This window comes from Caenorhabditis briggsae, assembly GCF_000004555.2.
Source record: "Caenorhabditis briggsae complete genome, chrIV, whole genome shotgun sequence".
Lineage (NCBI taxonomy): Eukaryota > Metazoa > Nematoda > Chromadorea > Rhabditida > Rhabditidae > Caenorhabditis > Caenorhabditis briggsae.
Genome location: NC_013487.2, coordinates 13,311,751 through 13,328,484, shown reverse-complemented (window position 1 = coordinate 13,328,484; position 16,734 = coordinate 13,311,751). Strand labels below are relative to the sequence as shown.

General features: G+C 40.8%; 3 protein-coding genes across 3 annotated transcripts; all 3 read left to right on the top strand.

The window, feature by feature from the left end:
* Positions 1 to 157: 157 nt before the first annotated feature.
* On the top strand, positions 158 to 522 carry CBG26840 (the record flags this gene model as incomplete). Its single annotated transcript, XM_045236118.1, has 2 exons — positions 158 to 166; positions 433 to 522. 2 exons carry the CDS (start codon positions 158 to 160, stop codon positions 520 to 522), a joined length of 99 nt encoding a protein of 32 aa, XP_045100402.1.
* A 323-nt stretch (positions 523 to 845) lies between these two features.
* CBG21296 lies at positions 846 to 6,368 on the top strand (the record flags this gene model as incomplete). The annotated part of the gene is made up of 7 exons (XM_045236117.1): positions 846 to 903; positions 1,036 to 1,566; positions 2,448 to 2,452; positions 5,606 to 5,902; positions 5,933 to 5,959; positions 6,017 to 6,075; positions 6,119 to 6,368. The coding sequence occupies 7 exons, from the start codon at positions 846 to 848 to the stop codon at positions 6,366 to 6,368; spliced, it is 1,227 nt and encodes a 408-aa protein (XP_045097275.1).
* A 1,714-nt stretch (positions 6,369 to 8,082) lies between these two features.
* CBG21295 lies at positions 8,083 to 15,187 on the top strand (the record flags this gene model as incomplete). The annotated part of the gene is made up of 13 exons (XM_045236116.1): positions 8,083 to 8,162; positions 8,912 to 8,945; positions 9,450 to 9,754; positions 10,039 to 10,049; positions 10,108 to 10,152; positions 10,200 to 12,656; positions 12,800 to 13,467; positions 13,511 to 14,028; positions 14,083 to 14,271; positions 14,316 to 14,385; positions 14,433 to 14,755; positions 14,809 to 15,058; positions 15,104 to 15,187. The coding sequence occupies 13 exons, from the start codon at positions 8,083 to 8,085 to the stop codon at positions 15,185 to 15,187; spliced, it is 5,034 nt and encodes a 1,677-aa protein (XP_045097274.1).
* Between the last annotated feature and the right edge of the window lie 1,547 nt (positions 15,188 to 16,734).

Genomic DNA, 16,734 nt, shown 5'->3' with positions numbered 1-16,734 from the left:
ACGGTATGATTTCGAAATTAAGTCATTAATGACTAGAGAGTACAACGATGCGTGTTCACAAGAGAGAGGTGGAGTAGGAAGGGAGAAACATAACGAGATGGGAAGAGACAGAGACAGACGAGGGACCATCTAAAGGAGAGAGACGCAGCGCATGTGCATGCAATGCGCAACTAAATGACACGTGTTGGGACCGCGCAATGTGTTGCTACGCATGCGTCACGGTTGCGTTCTCTTTCTTGATTATCTTCTAGTCGTCGTTCTGTCACAACCCATGTGTTTGGGAATTCGTTAATTAATTGTCGAAAAACCTATGAGAGTATCGGGAAGTATTAATTATCGGTTTTTCAGCAAGAGAGCGAATGACACGTCTTCGACATCTAGGAAAGGCTCTACGGAAGAGCTCAGGAGTAGTGGCAGAGAAGAGAATAGCAGAGAACAGTGGCAAAGAAGAAAAGAAAAGGCCGAAACTGCGAAAAAGAGAAAGAGCCCTTCTCATTAAGAAATTTTACCAGCGACACTTAAAAAGAAGAGATTAAAATCTATCAAGCTTATAACAACAGCCGTTATCATAATTTCGAATTACAGTCCTCGAACAACGTCGAATTCGAAATGAGGAATCGCTCTGGAACGTATTCATATACCATAATTATGATGGTCAGGCGGCAGATGGAGAACCAGTCGCACAAGCAAACCCGGTCACAGAGCCAGGCAAATCTGGCAAATCTTGAAAACGTGGCAAACGGCAGAGCACAAGAGGCGTTTAATCCACGAAAGAAACTCACAAAAGTGAGCAGCTGAAGGAAGCAGGAACTGAGGACGAAGACCAGCTGTCTGAAATCAAGAAGATGGGAGGAGCCGCTGAGGGCAAAGTGATCAAGGCTTCAAACACTACTCTAGCTCATAGTAAGTGTTTCCTATGAAGTCCCCAACGTAGCATATCTTATGACAAAAAAAGTCAGTATACCTGACGACCGTGTTACAATACTGCAACTGCCATATGAAATCGATATAAAACCTCATATTTTCCACATTCAGATCCCTCGAAGCTCGAATCAGTATGGTCAGAGGAACAAGAGCGAAACGATTCATCAAACACTGATGAGTTGCAGATGAAGCCATCAAATGCTGATGCAGTGACAGCAAAACATATCGGTGCACAGTCCCCGACTGAATGGAAAACTCGTAGAGAAATGAAGGATGAAGCAGTCTTTCGATTCTCCAATTGGTTCAAGAAATTAGGTGACGAAGATAAGGATAAGGAGGAAGAGGAGAAAGAGAAAGAACTGGCGGAAATTGTCGAATCTAGATTTACGGACAAGCAAAATTTCAGAAGCTTGATTATCGAAAGGGAAATATCTGCAGAAGAATGGTCACTCATGAAGCAATTTCTCGACTACCCAGCGCTTGCAGCGATCGTGGTCAAAATGCGTCGATCTCACGGAGTTGCAGGCCTCAGACAAGATAGACGACGCTGCCTCACCTGTGAGGAATCATTGGCAGGGATGCCACTGACCGCTCATAAAACAGAGGACTGCTCCATCCCGTATGAAAACCGATTTTTGTTCAGTAAGCGACTGTTTGGGCGAAGAAAATGTTTCGGATGTGGATGAATGAAGGAGGCCGAAAATTGCAATTGCCAGAGTGTGCCATGTCGCAGATGCTGGAGATGGAACGTGTCAGAATCGTTTCCACATCTTCAAGTCATGGGAACATGTCAGATGTTGTGGAAAATCAGAGAGTAGACCGGACAAGTTCCTTGTGAACACGAGATGACGGAGTATACAAAGTGAAACGACAAGCTCGCTTCAATGATTCAACAGAAGTTGGAAGAGTTTGTGGCAGAAACAGAAAGGTAAGCTTAGTCAATGAAACATGAAATGAGGGCTAAGACTATACAAGATTATTGCAGAAAATTTGTTGATTCGGGCAGAGCGAGCAACCAGAAGGCAGAGGCCGAATTGTGGTGGTGAGAGACGAATCAAAGCTCCAGGCAGAGATCGGGGTCACCAAAATCCAACAGATTCATCTCTAATTAAATTTTATAGTAATACTGTATCGTATGATCTCCATTGTTTTCACAAATTGACAATGCTAGTAAGAATTCTTCCTAATACTGTTCTTTTGGTTTATGAAAGGTGAATAAAATCAAAACCCAGTTCAGTCTAGAGCAATTCAGAACGAAAGGGAGACGACAGCAGAAACAGATGATTCAGAACGGGCCCGCAACATGAAGGAGCATGAGAAGGAACTTGTAAGTATTTCTAATTGAGGAAATTCATCCACAAAAAGGGAAGAAAAGTGAGAAAGAAGCACGGGTCATGCCCAAAATTCCATTGAGAAAATATGAATACATTCGACAGCATTTGTCGACGAATTGGTTAAGAAATAGACTCTGAAATTTCAGGGAAAATCGGAGCGGCAGACAAACAATGACATTACCTCTGCAGAAGAAGTCTTTCAAATCGAGTATAGAAGTGTCAATTGATGTGACGCTTCGAGTCAATGGGCCCGCTTCGGAACTTAAAAGGACCTGCAAACGATTCTGAAAAAGAGAGGAGTAAAGAAAGCCGGCAGAGGAAATCGGATATGTGGAGACAAACGTGCCACGTGTAAAAGAATCAGCACGGGATTGCGACCGGTAGCATCCAACAAACGCGCTTTGTCGCACTCAAGGGGTTGGCACCGAGCCAAGTCGCAACGCGCCCAAGAGAACTTGGCGCCAATTTGAATGCATGTACCCAATTTGAATGCATGTACAATCAAATGTTTTATTGAGTTCGCAAACGGATCCATTTGGTCATGATTCGCAATCGGATCGGATACGGAGCTCGCGAACGGACAGGATACGGATCAATCCGAATAATGTACTGCTATTTACTGAAAACGGTTCGCGTGCGGTCCGTATGCGGTTCCTATTTCAACCGCGCGCGAACGCGAAGCGTCCGTAACGGACCCGTTCGCATTTTACCTATGAATGTCTAAATCAAGAGTGAAACCATTGAAAAATGGTGAGCGTCTGTTGGCACTTGCAATGGCAACAAATGTGGCAGTCTATTTACAGAAGGAATTGCAAAATTCCATCCAATTCGAATCATTAGTGTTGGATAATGCCAAGTGTTTTGTTCTAGGAAGCCAAATGTTCAGTAACGATATAAAAAAGTGGGCAGAGGAAGGTGACGCTTTCACAAACTTTTTGGACCAACATCCAATAGAATGGAACTTCATCACGCCACTGAGCCCTTCGAAAGGAGGAGTATATGAAAGGATTATTGGCATTGTGAAGAAACTACTGTATGCTTCAGGAGATACTGCCCATTTTAATTACGTCCAACTATTTACCATCATCACAGAAATTGAAGGCATTGTCAATTCCAGACCTATCAGCCACAATCCAGAAGGTCCCAACGATGGAGAAGTGATCAGACCAGTTGATTTCATAAATCCAGAAGTGAAGCTGGGAATCTTACATGATCCGGGTAACCAGGAAATAGACGAAAAGATGGGAACAACAGAGAAGGAGACAAGGTTACATTTGTCTAATTTCAACAAGCACATGAACCATCTATGGCTGCAATGGGAGACAATGTATCTAACCCAATTGAAAGAAGCAAAAGCAAAGAGAAAACATTACACGAACACTATACCGAAGGTTGGACAATTAGTGCTAATAGAAGAAAGACTAAAACAAAGATGGAAAAGAGTCGGGCCCTGACAGTGTCGCGAATTCAAGAGATTAATTATCACTTATTCACGACTTTTCTCTTATTAAATACATGCCTTTATCATTCTCCTTGTTTTCTATACTTTTGAGTCAGCCGTATTCGTCTTCTTGCCTACACCATCCACGACGCCATATTTGAATCGCCTGCCAATTTGAAGACTACTGTAACCTGCACATCTAACTCTCGACACGACCAAGGACGCGCCCGGTTTGGGGATCAAATTCTTCTTCTAAAATTATGATTCTGTTGCTTCTTTTTCGTACTGTGTTGATGCTATTTTTTCCTCACAAAATTATATTGTATTGGCTTGGCAGACAAGGTTCTAATAAAGAGCCAGTGTGTAGGCATAAGAAAAGGTGAATAAATTTGGTATGTCTCGTAAAACGGTGTTTTGTCGTCTTTATCTTTTCAGGTGTTATCTCTCTATTTTTTTCGGGTCGTTTTAGAGGCTCTCTTCAAATCAATTGTTCAATTTAACGAAATCTAAGGATCACAAATTTCACACCGATAAGGATATAATCACATTTCCGCCGAATAATTTCTCACATGTACTTATATGTGCATTGGTTATTTATCGAGTTAAAGTAATTTCAAGTAAAGAAAAATAGGTATGCAGAATAGACTCCGGTGAATGTTTCAAAGTTTTTGAAGGCACAAAAAATGTGGTCGAAGAATACCGTAAACACTCTAATAGAACGCCACCAGAATCGTCAAATTTGAGCCCAGGTATCTTATTTTCTGTGAGAGATATAAAAAAGTGGTTGGCAAATAAACTGTTGTTGATATCGTGAGAAATATTTTATTAGTTGACAACTTTTTGATATCTTTCAAAAAAGTGAGATATTTAGGCTCAAAGTGGACGGTCCGGGTGGCGTCCTATTCGAGTGTTTACGATATATGATGTTTCCAGAAAGGTTATAAAACAGATAGATGTGTCTCCTAGTTTGAGATTTTTCTACACAATCGTCTCCTGAACCTTGTCAAAATGAAAATTCCCTCAGGGAAAAATGTCCTTCTTATCTATTGAATTTGTCAAGTTTTCTGTCATAAAACAACAAAAATGAGACTGTGATATTAAATGACACTGTAAATGGGTGAAGACAGTCCACTGGGACACTGTACAGCCCCACCTGGATGGACCTTGAAGACTCCGCCCCCCTCCAGATACCAACCATTAGTATTCATTCTCTCCTCATGACGACTTGACTGAATAGACGTCTACATATTCTCGGGAGTTCTCCAAAAATCCTATGAGTGAATGGATTTTTTTGGGGAACTCCTTGTTGATTTTTCTACATATTCTCGACATATTCTACTAGCTACTAGAAATCCTAAAAATCAATGGATTTTGTACTATTTTTTTTATATAAAAAAGTGAGGTTTTTTTTTTGAAATTCTCCGATTGGAAACTAAACCAGGGGTGGGCGAGGAAGGGAGAAAACCCTTCACGTTTTGCAAATTTTCCGCCCTTGTTTTGCAAAACGAGATTAAAGGCGCACGCAATTTTGCCGACGGGTCTCGACACGTAAAAAATAAATTTTGCATTTTTAAAGCGATTTTTAATAAAATTGTTCAAAATTCCAGATTTATTTTCCACGCCATTTTTACGTGGCCAGACACATCGGCAAAATTGCGTGCGCCTTTAATCTCGTTTTGCGCGTGTTTTGCAATTCGTTTCCGACGAAAGCCGATTGCTCGCCCAGCCCTGAACTAAACCCTTGAAATTTAGAATTCCGGGACCTGAATTGTGTCATTTTCTCAAGTTGCTGAACCGGTAGATTCCATAATTTTTGGGATATACGCAATTCCATATGAATATTGGACGAATTGTGCGATGAACACAAAAAAAAAAGTACCATCAACATAATTATTGACCGAATCAGAACGATATCAAAGAAGCGAAGATCCCATTGATTGAATTCGAGCAGAAGGAGGATGAGTCGATTTATGTGAATACTGTAACATTCCATTGGGTTCAAGGATACTGCACAAACGTTAGTTGGAACGTGGGACCGGCCAACTTCAACCAGTTCGCGACATCCCTCATCTCTGCAGCTCACAATGTCGATTCAAAACATGAGTGCCATATCCCAATCACAAAAGTCATCTGGAATGCAGCCAACAAAAATGTTTATGAAAGATCCATTGATGTGAAAATGTATGCGATGGCACATGCAACGGTAAGATACCAGAACATTTATATCAGATAGATAGACAATTCATCTACTCTTTTATTAGCAAATGAAACATTTTCCAACTTTCAGGCCTCCGAGTCATCAAAACCGAATTCATAGACAACGTTGAAGCAGAAGAATCTGCAAGCTACTCCGGCGGTCTCGGAGAGATCAGAATTGTATGGTATTTAATGCTCCATACATGTTCAGTCAAAAGAATAGAATGATGATCTCAAATGACTCGAACCGTCATGTGGCAATCCGAATCATGTTTTCGAATCCACACAGACATTTCGCCGAAGACGAAACTGAAATCATCAGACCTCTGGATAATTTTCATACGTTTATCAATTGCGCAAGTTTTGGATTCAATCAGAATGTCATTGAGAAGCATCAGATTATCATTCAAAGGACAAATGTTCCACGCGGAGTCAAAGAATTCAGTCATGATTGGTTCGATAATAAAAGTTAATGGATTTTGCTTTTCCAACTCAAATATCGATGGAGCCAGAGGAAAGTGCCAGAGCTATTCAAACAATTCCTTCAAAAATTCCCAGTAGCAGTTTGAAAATCCGGGAAAAACGCAGATGAGGTTATGAAGAAACTCGTGGCACGGTCAGAGGCTTATACATCCAACGGAATGGTACGATTCGCTTGTGAAGAGCCACAGTGTACCTATGCCGATGAGAACCAAAGAGGAGATGGAATAGATGGGAGAATGACTGTTCAAGTGAATTATAACTACTGATTTATCGTAATGATTCCTTTTTTGTTTGATTTTTATTTCTTCTTGTGAATAATGATGTTTTATTGTGTAGGTTTTATATTTTTGAGAATGAAGAACTTCATTACCCTTTAAAAATCTTCTATACTTTATTAGACATAGGTTAGCCCCCTTATACAAAATCGAAATCGGCCTTTGGCTTCTTTTTCAAGCTTCTTCTCCAGAAGAAGGTTCTGTTCTGCTTTCAATCTGACCTTCTTCTCGGCAGCTTTTATTTTGCGGAGCTCGTCTCGGTTGATTTTCTACAGCGTCTCTTGGAACTTTTCCCAGCATTGCAGCCCTGTAAAGAACGATACTTCCATAACTGTTTAAAAATAATAACTCACAATTTTAGGATTGCTTCTTCAGAATGCTCGTGGAAAACATGGTCTGTTTCCGAGTTTCCTGTGAACAGGACTTCGTATTGGTGCTGTCAGGAATTAATTTTTTGAGAAACGGAATCCTGTATCCGGAATAAAATAATTTTCCCGGAATCCGGAATTCGGAATCCGGACAATTTAAACTTTCTCTACGTCTCTTTACTTTATCCACTGTCTAAAAACTCTCATTTTGTTTACATTAGAGTCGCTACACGAAAACTCGTCACCTGCTGCGTGACTGGGGCTGACAAAAGGGATTCGAGGGAACATAACGTTCTCTTATTCTGGGGTGGGGAGCAGAGATGTCCGGTTTCCAGATTCCGTGCTTTTTTTCATTCCGGATTCCGGATTCCGAGAAAATTTTTTTTTCTGGATTCCGGATTCCGGATTCCGAGAAAATTTTTTATTCCGGATTTTAAACATATTTGCTAGTTTTCAAGAATTCTCTGATTTTTTTGAACTTCCGCTACTAAAAATTCAAAAATAAAGCACAATATGTGTTTTTAGAACTTTTCTGTTTTCTGAAAATTCATTCCGGACATCTCTGGTGGGGAGGGAGGCACATCGGTCAGATGATTTCAACAAATCCTACAAAGCAATGGAACAACTGGAAGAAGTGTTTTGAAAAATGACATGTGCGAGGAGGGATCTGTTGAAGCGTTCCCGATTTCCGAATCGTACCGTAATTGATGCCAAATAAGTTTCACGCTAATTTGAAACATGTCATTGCTTCATTTTTCATTTTGTTCTCGCCTTTTTCTTTGTTTTCTTTTTACTATTTGGTGGTACCTTTGAATCCTTAATTTTCTCGGCACCCCTAAACAAGAAAAGAGCCAAAAAAAAAGTCCCCAGTCTCACCTCGTAAATCCATCAAACTTGTCAAATGGCAACAGTACCCATAAATCTATCATCCTCCCCTCGCTTCTCAGTACATATAGACTGTTGTTAGTGGTTACTAGTCAAGTGACTCTTTTTTAAAACGACACTCCCGCCTCTTTCCTAAAGGCTCACTCGGCATTCTAAAGTCTAAACTTCATCCCAGGATGCGGTTTTCTTCGATTATCGTACTCGTAGTTTTTGCGATTACTTTCAGCAATGCAGGTATTTTTATGTTTATTGTCTTGCTCAGAAAACTACAGTACTGGGTACTGGTCAAATAAGAATGCTCTAAATATATATTACAATTGCACTCAATGATTTCAATGTCTTTGGAAGATTTTTGAGCGAACTTCTGATTTAAAATTTTGAAAATAGCAAATTAGGCTTTAAAGGAGGGTAGACATCAAAAATTTCAAAATTTTAATTTTTACTGAAAAGATATAACTCTGAAGTATAAATATAGCTATGTACTTAAAAACCTGAAAAAAACACTTCAAGGACGAAAAAATGCTCTTTTTTGTCACCCTAATTTCTTCACTAGCTTGCTGCTGCGGCGTCGCTTCATAATGTGAAAAACGCGATGGTCGCCTCTTACACGCGTAGTGTAGTGGGTACGCTCTAGGCTAGTATTCAGGAGGTCAGGGGTTCAATCCCTGCTGGTGTTTTTACTTTTTTCTTCCCTTGTTTCCTTCGGATTGAACTTTTTGAACTCGGAATTTCTGAAGGGCTACCAGCGTGCCGCCGAGGCCTCGCTCCGAGGTACCAAAATCAGTTGAAAATGGAGAAACTTGTTTTATTATGTTAACAAATAAATTATGAAAAAAACTACAATTAATTTTTAGAAAGAGACATAACAATTGAAAAAAAAACCACACAATTAAAACAATCCTCGTGCAGGGCTGGTCGTCGGAAGGTGAAGGAAGCAGTAAAAATGGAGACGTCTCTGAAAACCCCAGTCATAAAACAGTTTTTTATTCCTAGAGTAATAACGAGAAGTAATGAGATAAATAGGAACAGTGAAGAAACGGTTATCGAAGAGAAAATAGTTCTTTTCGCATGCCTATAAAAAACACCGGCGACTGGCAAAATAATCGGTCGATAGAACTTTAAATTTACATAAAAAATTCACTTTTATATGGGTTTTATAATAAATAAGAAAAAGAGCTTTTTTAATGTTTGAAGTCGTTAAAAATCGAAAAAAATAAAGTCGGGAAATAAAAAAATAAAAATGTTTGCGCGTGGGATTGCGTGCTTTAGGTGCGAACACCGCGACGGCAAAATACACATTCCCTGAAATTTTCCCCGAAATTTTTGCTGTCTGCCCTCCTTTAAAGTTGTGGTTTAAACCCTTTGATTTAAACATGTGTTTTAAACCTGCTTTACCCAGAAATTTTACGGTATATCAAACTTGGTCTTGCAGTTCGGATTTTTCTCTGCGACAGCTTGCTAGATTCAATATTACTTAAAATTTTTGACCAGTACTGTAGCTTCTTTGTGTCTAACTTCCAGAATGATCAAAAATCATTTTTAGACAAGAATCCTCGATGCGCTAATGGAGTCCATACTAAAAATTGCCAACCGGACCCGAAACCCAATGACTCGAGTTCCAAAACATCAAGTTCTGAGGAAAATGAACCTCCAAATAAAGTTACTGGTTAGTATCTTGTATTTCAAGCATTTGTTGTTGGTTATCGATTCATTCCAGAACTATCTGCTGCGAAAACTCCGACCTCATCTTCTCATCAATTTTCAACGACTCCTAGCATCCTTGAAACAACATCAGCCAACTACGGTAATCAAACAACTCGCAGACATAATTCTTCTACTCCCTCAACTGTCAATACCACCACATCATCCGGCTAGTCTAAATGCTGATGTCACTTTTGTTTACTAGCTTTCTTCCCACTTTTCGAGAAAAAAAAAATCCTACTTCAAAAAAGTAAAAAAGGCCGTCTCGGCTCACAAACTTTTCTCAAACTGCCAGTGGTTACTTGGCAACTTGCCAGGGATACCCAACTTTTCGGCCAGGAGAGCCACTTTTTCCAACTTTCTTTTCAATTCATTTTCTCCTCCGAAATGAGTTTTTTGACTATTCTGCTTCTTGGGATACTTTTTTCTAGTTCGAGTTCAGGTGAATAATACATACGACCATATTTAAATCATTAAACAATAATTTTTTAAATTTTAAGACTCTGCTTCATCTGCAGTCCAGAATGCTTCTAATGTCTACGATGGTAAGTCAACAAATATCAGCCTTCTACTAACCTTTTCAATTCTTAAGAATCGACCTCTTCCTCCTCATCCAGTTCAACTACAACAACTATAATTCCAGCGACTGAAGACATTTGGGGTTTGCTGAAACCTGGGATTACTGTACTGGATGGTGTCACAATCTACGTGTGCTCAGAGTCCACTACAAGCACAAAAATCTTACCGACAACACCTCTAAAATCGACTACCGTCTCACCAGCTTCCACCACCACGACGTCTGCTTCTGATAGTTCCACTTCTCTGAAAACTCCAAAAAGTTCAACATCGTCTGGTACAAGCACATCGAAGATTCCAACTTCTTCTGATTCGACGTCATCTAAATCACAGGTGTCCTCATCATTCACTTCGTCGACAACAAGTTCGACCTCCACCGCATCGCAAGAGAAGTCGACGACACCAATTCCTTCGAAGACCGCGTCGAAAAATATTCAGACGCCTACCATTTCTCATGAGTCTTCCGAAACTTCCTCGTCAAGATCCTCATCAACAAGAACTAGATCATCGTTGGACTCTACCGGATCCTCATCTGGCTCCACAGAATCCTCGTCTACCTCAACCCAGACTACTCCAGAAATTTCTTCATCTTCAGCGACATCTTCCTTCACTTCTCTTGCTTCCACTTCTCCAGCTCTAACCTCCGCCTCATCTTCATCTTCATCCAGTACATCCCCATCAACCAAAGCTGGAACACATGACGTGAAACCATCTTCAACTACAAAACCCACTACAAACAAGATTTCTGCTACATCATCGAAGTCGCCTGAAGCTTCCACGTTTTCTGGAACTGATTCGACCAGCCTCCCGAAAACATCGGTAACTTCTAGCAACGATCCAGTTGTCACGTCATCTGAACGAATCACCACTGAAAATTTCAAGACATCAACGGGTTTCTCATTTTCTGAAGATACTTCGCCAGCATCTTCTGAGCGCACCTCATCTAGCAGCTCAATTATTATCACCCCGACGGCATCAAAACTCACGAGCACTCCAACTGAAGATATATCTAGCTCTTCTGAAAGCTCAGAACCGTTTTCTAAAATTACAACGACGGAACCAAATGCATTTCCAACAACGACATTTGAATCAGAAACCACCTCTGAATCTCATAGCACTCTCTTACCTGCCACATCTTCTACGTCTTCTGTTGGTTCTAAAAGAACAAGTTCTATAATACAGATTACAATGGAAACGAGTAGTGTTGGATCTCCAAGCATAACAACTGCTGAAACTCCAGATACCGAAACGAGAACCTCTCCAAAATCACTCAAAACTACACCAGGAAACTCTGAGAATACAACGACTGGAGCGAGGAGCACATCCGTCTCATCATCCATCACCGAATTTACAAGTTCCTCAACGGCACCGTCCAGATCCTCAAGTTCATCTGTGACGTCTTCGGGGACTACTGGAACTTCAAGTTCCTCAACGTTCATTCCTTCATCTTCTTCTTCCGTGACGACTTCTGGAACATCAGAATCAGCCGAGACGGATCATTCGACAGCTTCTTCGTCATCAGTTTCTGAGCTCACCACAACACAAAGCACACCGATCACTGAAAGTGCCAAATTGCAAACCACAACCACTGAAGCAACAGTGGGATTGTCAACGGCTCCGAAAGTCGAGCCAAGCACAGGTGGATCAACATCAACTACCCAGTCAACTACTAGGGAATCTCCTTTAACTGAAGAAAAGAGCTCAACTTCTTTTGGTAAACCTCAACCATCCACAACATCCCCCACTACTTCCGACATGCTTATTTCCACAGAATCCTCAACGTCCTATCCAACTACAACTGATTCCACTACTTCCATATTCCAAAAATCTTCTACTTCGGAAGATCCACCGACAATGCTGGATGATGGAACAACTCAAACCACTTCAAAACAACCAGAGATCACAAGCGAGCTTCCGAAGTCTACGGAAGCTTTCCCAGCAACATCTTCTTCGATATCAGAGACTTCTCCAAAAATCACTTCCACTCTATCGACCCCAAAAACATCATCTATGCCGAAACCCGTTTCGGAAATTACAAAAACCATTTCTCAAAAGTCAAGTACGGAAAATCCAAGCTCATTTAAAACCACGTTGTCAAAAGAGACACTGAAGTCTTCCACGACCTCCACTTTTACAAAGTCTACAACTCCAATCCCCTCGACAGTTTCCAGACAGACCTCCACACCCAAAAGTACCACCACCGATCCCCTCTGCTCCCAACAATGCCCGGATGGTTATCTCGTTGGAACATCGTATTGCTTCCGATTGTTCCCTCGACTCGTTTCTTACCAGTCAGCTCTGGCTTACTGTAAAACAATCGATCGACAAACGCTGGCTTCACTGGACAAAATCAAAGACAACTCGGATATCAAATTGATTCAAGAGAGTGCTGCACTTCAGAATGTTGATTGGATTTATGCGAATGGAATTGGAGCAAAAGATGAGAGATTTTTGAAGAAAGCGTCGGTCTACAGTATTTACAACCAGTCACTCGTTAGCTCGCCAATTGTGAAACCATTGGAATATCCCAGTTGTTCACGAATATCTCTGCGCTCTGTGTGATGCCGCGTAAGTATGATTTGTTCTAGGAATTAAAATGGAAGAGCTAATTTTCAGAATACTGTAATATGATGGATTGTGATGTGGAAAAGATCTTCCAGGCCTACGAATTCTACAACAACTTCAAACAGACGGCAGGAACTCTGGAACCCAGAAGATCTGGTACTGTCACTTGCATTTATGGAAATCAGAAGAGCACAACTGTCACTTGCAACACTCTTGGAGCGATGTATCCAAACCCAACGAACATTGATTGTGAGGAATCAGCAACAGAAAGACAACTGAAAGATACCATCAACGATATCGTTCCGAATTGTAAATCCTGCTACAAAAGAGGAACCAAGGAATGTCAGACAGTCTTGAATGAGACAAACCAGGAAGTGAAAGGCTATCAATGTATTTGCAAAGAGCCTTACTCGGTAAGCAAATCTAAACAGAAATTTGACATTTCCATATTCCAGATGTCCACTTGTTGGAGAACCGTTAACAACTGCAATTCGACCGTATGTGGGGACCATGGTACTTGTATGAGTGAGATGGGGCACATGTGGTGTGATTGTAAGTGGGGATACACTGGAGACCATTGTGATGAAGCACTAGATGAGAAGTATGACGGTGACATTGGCTTCTCGTCCGCTGTTGGAGCCACGATTACGGTTGGCGATGGAATATTCCGATTTCTTAAAATTTGTGTTATGGGACTACCAAAAGGAGATGGAGGCTTTGTGAGTTTCTTCTCGTTATTCTGAAAACTTGCTTCTGTTTCAGGATGCACAATCCACGCACCAAACATTCCGATGGGTGTGCATACTGTGTGCAAATGCTCTCATCACTCTCTACAGTAACCCAACTCTTCTCGCAATTCCACTTATTCAATGCCGCTTCACTTTCATTGCAATCCATTTCTTCTACGTTCAAGGTAACTACATCATAACTTATAGCAACTCCATTCTAAAATTTTCAGCAATGGTTCAATGGCTACTAGAGGGATTCAATGTGAACCAAGTGCTTCGTTGTGTTCATCTAAACGAATGGGAGCGGGATATCAATGGAAACAAATCATTATGTGTTCGGATTTGGCCAAGATTCATTGTATCGGTTATTGGAGTAGCTGTATTTGTTCTGATTCCGTTCACTGCCGGATGGAACAAACTGGCAGCTTCTTGGACGTGTGTTGGAGTCATTTGTCAAGAAACACTTCATGTTTGGTTTCCAATCTTTTTTGGTGTCCTCGTGATTGTTCTTTGGGCAGGCGCTGTTTATGAAAACAGTGCTCTTATCAAAGTGTGAGTTTAGAAGAACCTTCTAGGGTTTACGGTGTAGATTATGATATTTTCCAGCCGTCGCCCACTTCTCGGATTCCGCCTCGATTATGAGATCGAAAGGAGAGTAGGATGGGAAGCTGGAAAGATATTCCAAAAATGCAGAGATAATGAGCTCGTGTGCTTTATTGGTGTTATTTTCCTCGTCGCTCAGTGGGTGTCTGTGATCATTTCATCCCATCACCGAGACGAGAAATTTTATGGAATGTGAGTTAGAAAACTAATGAGTAAATCGAAATCATCTGTTTCAGGATCACCGTTGTCGTCTCTGGAATCTACTTTGCCTTCTCCACCTACCAGGAGATAATGACGAACCCTGAGGTGAGCACCTTGAAAAAAAATGTTTTTCAAAAGTTGCAAATGTTCAGGACCGTGCCAATTTCTACACCCTTTTGCAACGATTTTTGCCTTTCCGTGCCGCTCCAGCTTACAACCCAGAAACCACCTGGACGATCGACGAGGTGAAAGAATATTTCAACACTCCCAAAAAGGAACGAGAAGAACAATATGAAGGATTCATCAATCGAAATCAGCAGCTATTCATTCATCATAAATGGGACATCAGGATGAATGAATTTTTGGCCGAGGATCTCAAAATGACGATTGATGAGGCACTGATCAAAGTCTTCACAGTAGAGATGAATGACTTGAAGAAAAACAATGGATCCGGAAGAGAGAAATTGTATATCCAGTGAGTTCTAATGATTTTTTGACAGCCTTAATGAAAACCTGAATAACTTTCAGAGCCACATTCGTTGCCTACTGTGACACCATCCCGCATTTCGAGCCAAGACCTACAGAAAAGCTTCAAGGACATCTGGAACTCGTCACCCTGGCGGCGGAGGATCCAGTTCATGGAACTCGACTGGCCAAGTTCTTCATTGTCCCCACTCATCATATCTTTGAGCCAGAGATCTCGGAAAAGAAGAAGGGTACCAAGGAAAGTAGAAAAAGGAAAAATCTCAGGAGGAGGATGCTAAAGAATATCGAAGAGGTGAGTTGAAACAAGTTCTAGAAGATTCTAATGTTGTTTTTTCAGGACATATTCAAATTGAGCCGCGAGGAAATACATGCCCAAGCGGTTTTCGCAAACTGCGATTTTGTTCTCCCACTATGGAAATGACGTCGTTCGTTAATATATAATTCTTGGGGTTGTGTGTTTTTTCACTTTCTAATTAAAATGTACTTAATTTACCAAAAACATAATACTTTGTAATAAAATAATTTTCATTTTTCTTTGTAGAGCGTGGAGCAAACGACATTTTCGATGTCGGCTTCTTCGTCGTTGTTAGTTCAGGGTTCGAAGTAGTTGTTCTTCTCAATCGATAAGCTTCTGGAGACGATAAGCTTCTCTTTGCTCTGGAACGTCTAGAATTAGGAGAGAGAGAGATATGGATATTGAGTTTCACAAAGACTTCAAGTAGGTGGTCTTTTTGTGTGGTAGGTGGTTTTTTTGTGTGGAGAGAGAGAGAGAGAGAGAGAGAGAGAGAGAGGGAGAGGGAGAGAGAGAGAGAGAGAGAGAGAGAGAGAGAGAGAGAGAGAGAGAGAGAGAGAGAGAGAGAGATCTGCCGTTCCCTATGACCACACCCTTTTCTGTGGTGAAAGGAATTCACTTGATTAGCTGCCTCCTTGGGCACCATTAGTTCAGAATGACAACCGAAGTGGCGAGAGAGAGAGAGAGATTAGACCCTTTCCTGCAGTGTCTTTCTCAATTCGGATGACTTCTGCCATTGCCCCGAACATTCTGTGCCGTCTCCTTGATTATTTTCTCGAGCAGGTGGTTTTGATTTCGTTCTTAGCCATTACCCGTAGAAAATGGCGCTCGTCGATGAATCCATTGTCCGTTGATCTCTTCATTAACAGTTTGTTGACTTTAAATTTCTCGTTGTACTTGTTAATGATTGTGGCGGCTGCGACCATCTTTGTCTCCGACCATCTTTGCCGTTTGGGCTCGACACTCCAGTGATTTCGTCTTGAAGCTATGTCTTCGGTTACAAAGTTCGCTCACTGTCTCACTTTCTTTTCGGCTTAGAACATCTCTCGCATAACCTCGCGTCGAAGTTCGACGGTGTTGTAGATGTAGCGGTTGTTGTAGGCCATTGTTGCAAGTTTGCTTTTGGATTACTGCAGTAAATAAATAAAATTTTTCTAGAACTGACAAACCTTACGAGTGTTTTTCAATCATTCCAAAAACGAACGTGGCTGGTTTTAGCAATAACCACCCCCCGTTTTGCTTTGCTCCAAACATATATGTTTCCTCCACCTCCACAAGAAAATTTCAAAAGCGAAATTCAAAAACCTTTCTCAAAGTCACTTTTATTATTTATTAAAAGTCACTTTTATTATTTATTTTATTTTATATATTTTTCTGTATTAACAACGCCCCGCCCCCCTTCATGTGTATTATTTGCTCAAAAACCCCTCAGTGTTAGTAATAGTACCTCCGTTCCAGATCCCTCTTCAAATTCTAAATTCAGAATCCATTAATCATGAATAATTTTGAAATGAACCCCCTCAGTGTTAGCACCTTCGTTCCAGATCCCTCTTCAAATTCTGAATCCATGAATAATTGTGAAATATTAAAAGACAAGATAACATCTCCGAAAAGTTCACTCATGAAGAGACTTATGAAATATAAAAAATAAAAGATTAAACTTCCGAAAAAGTCTA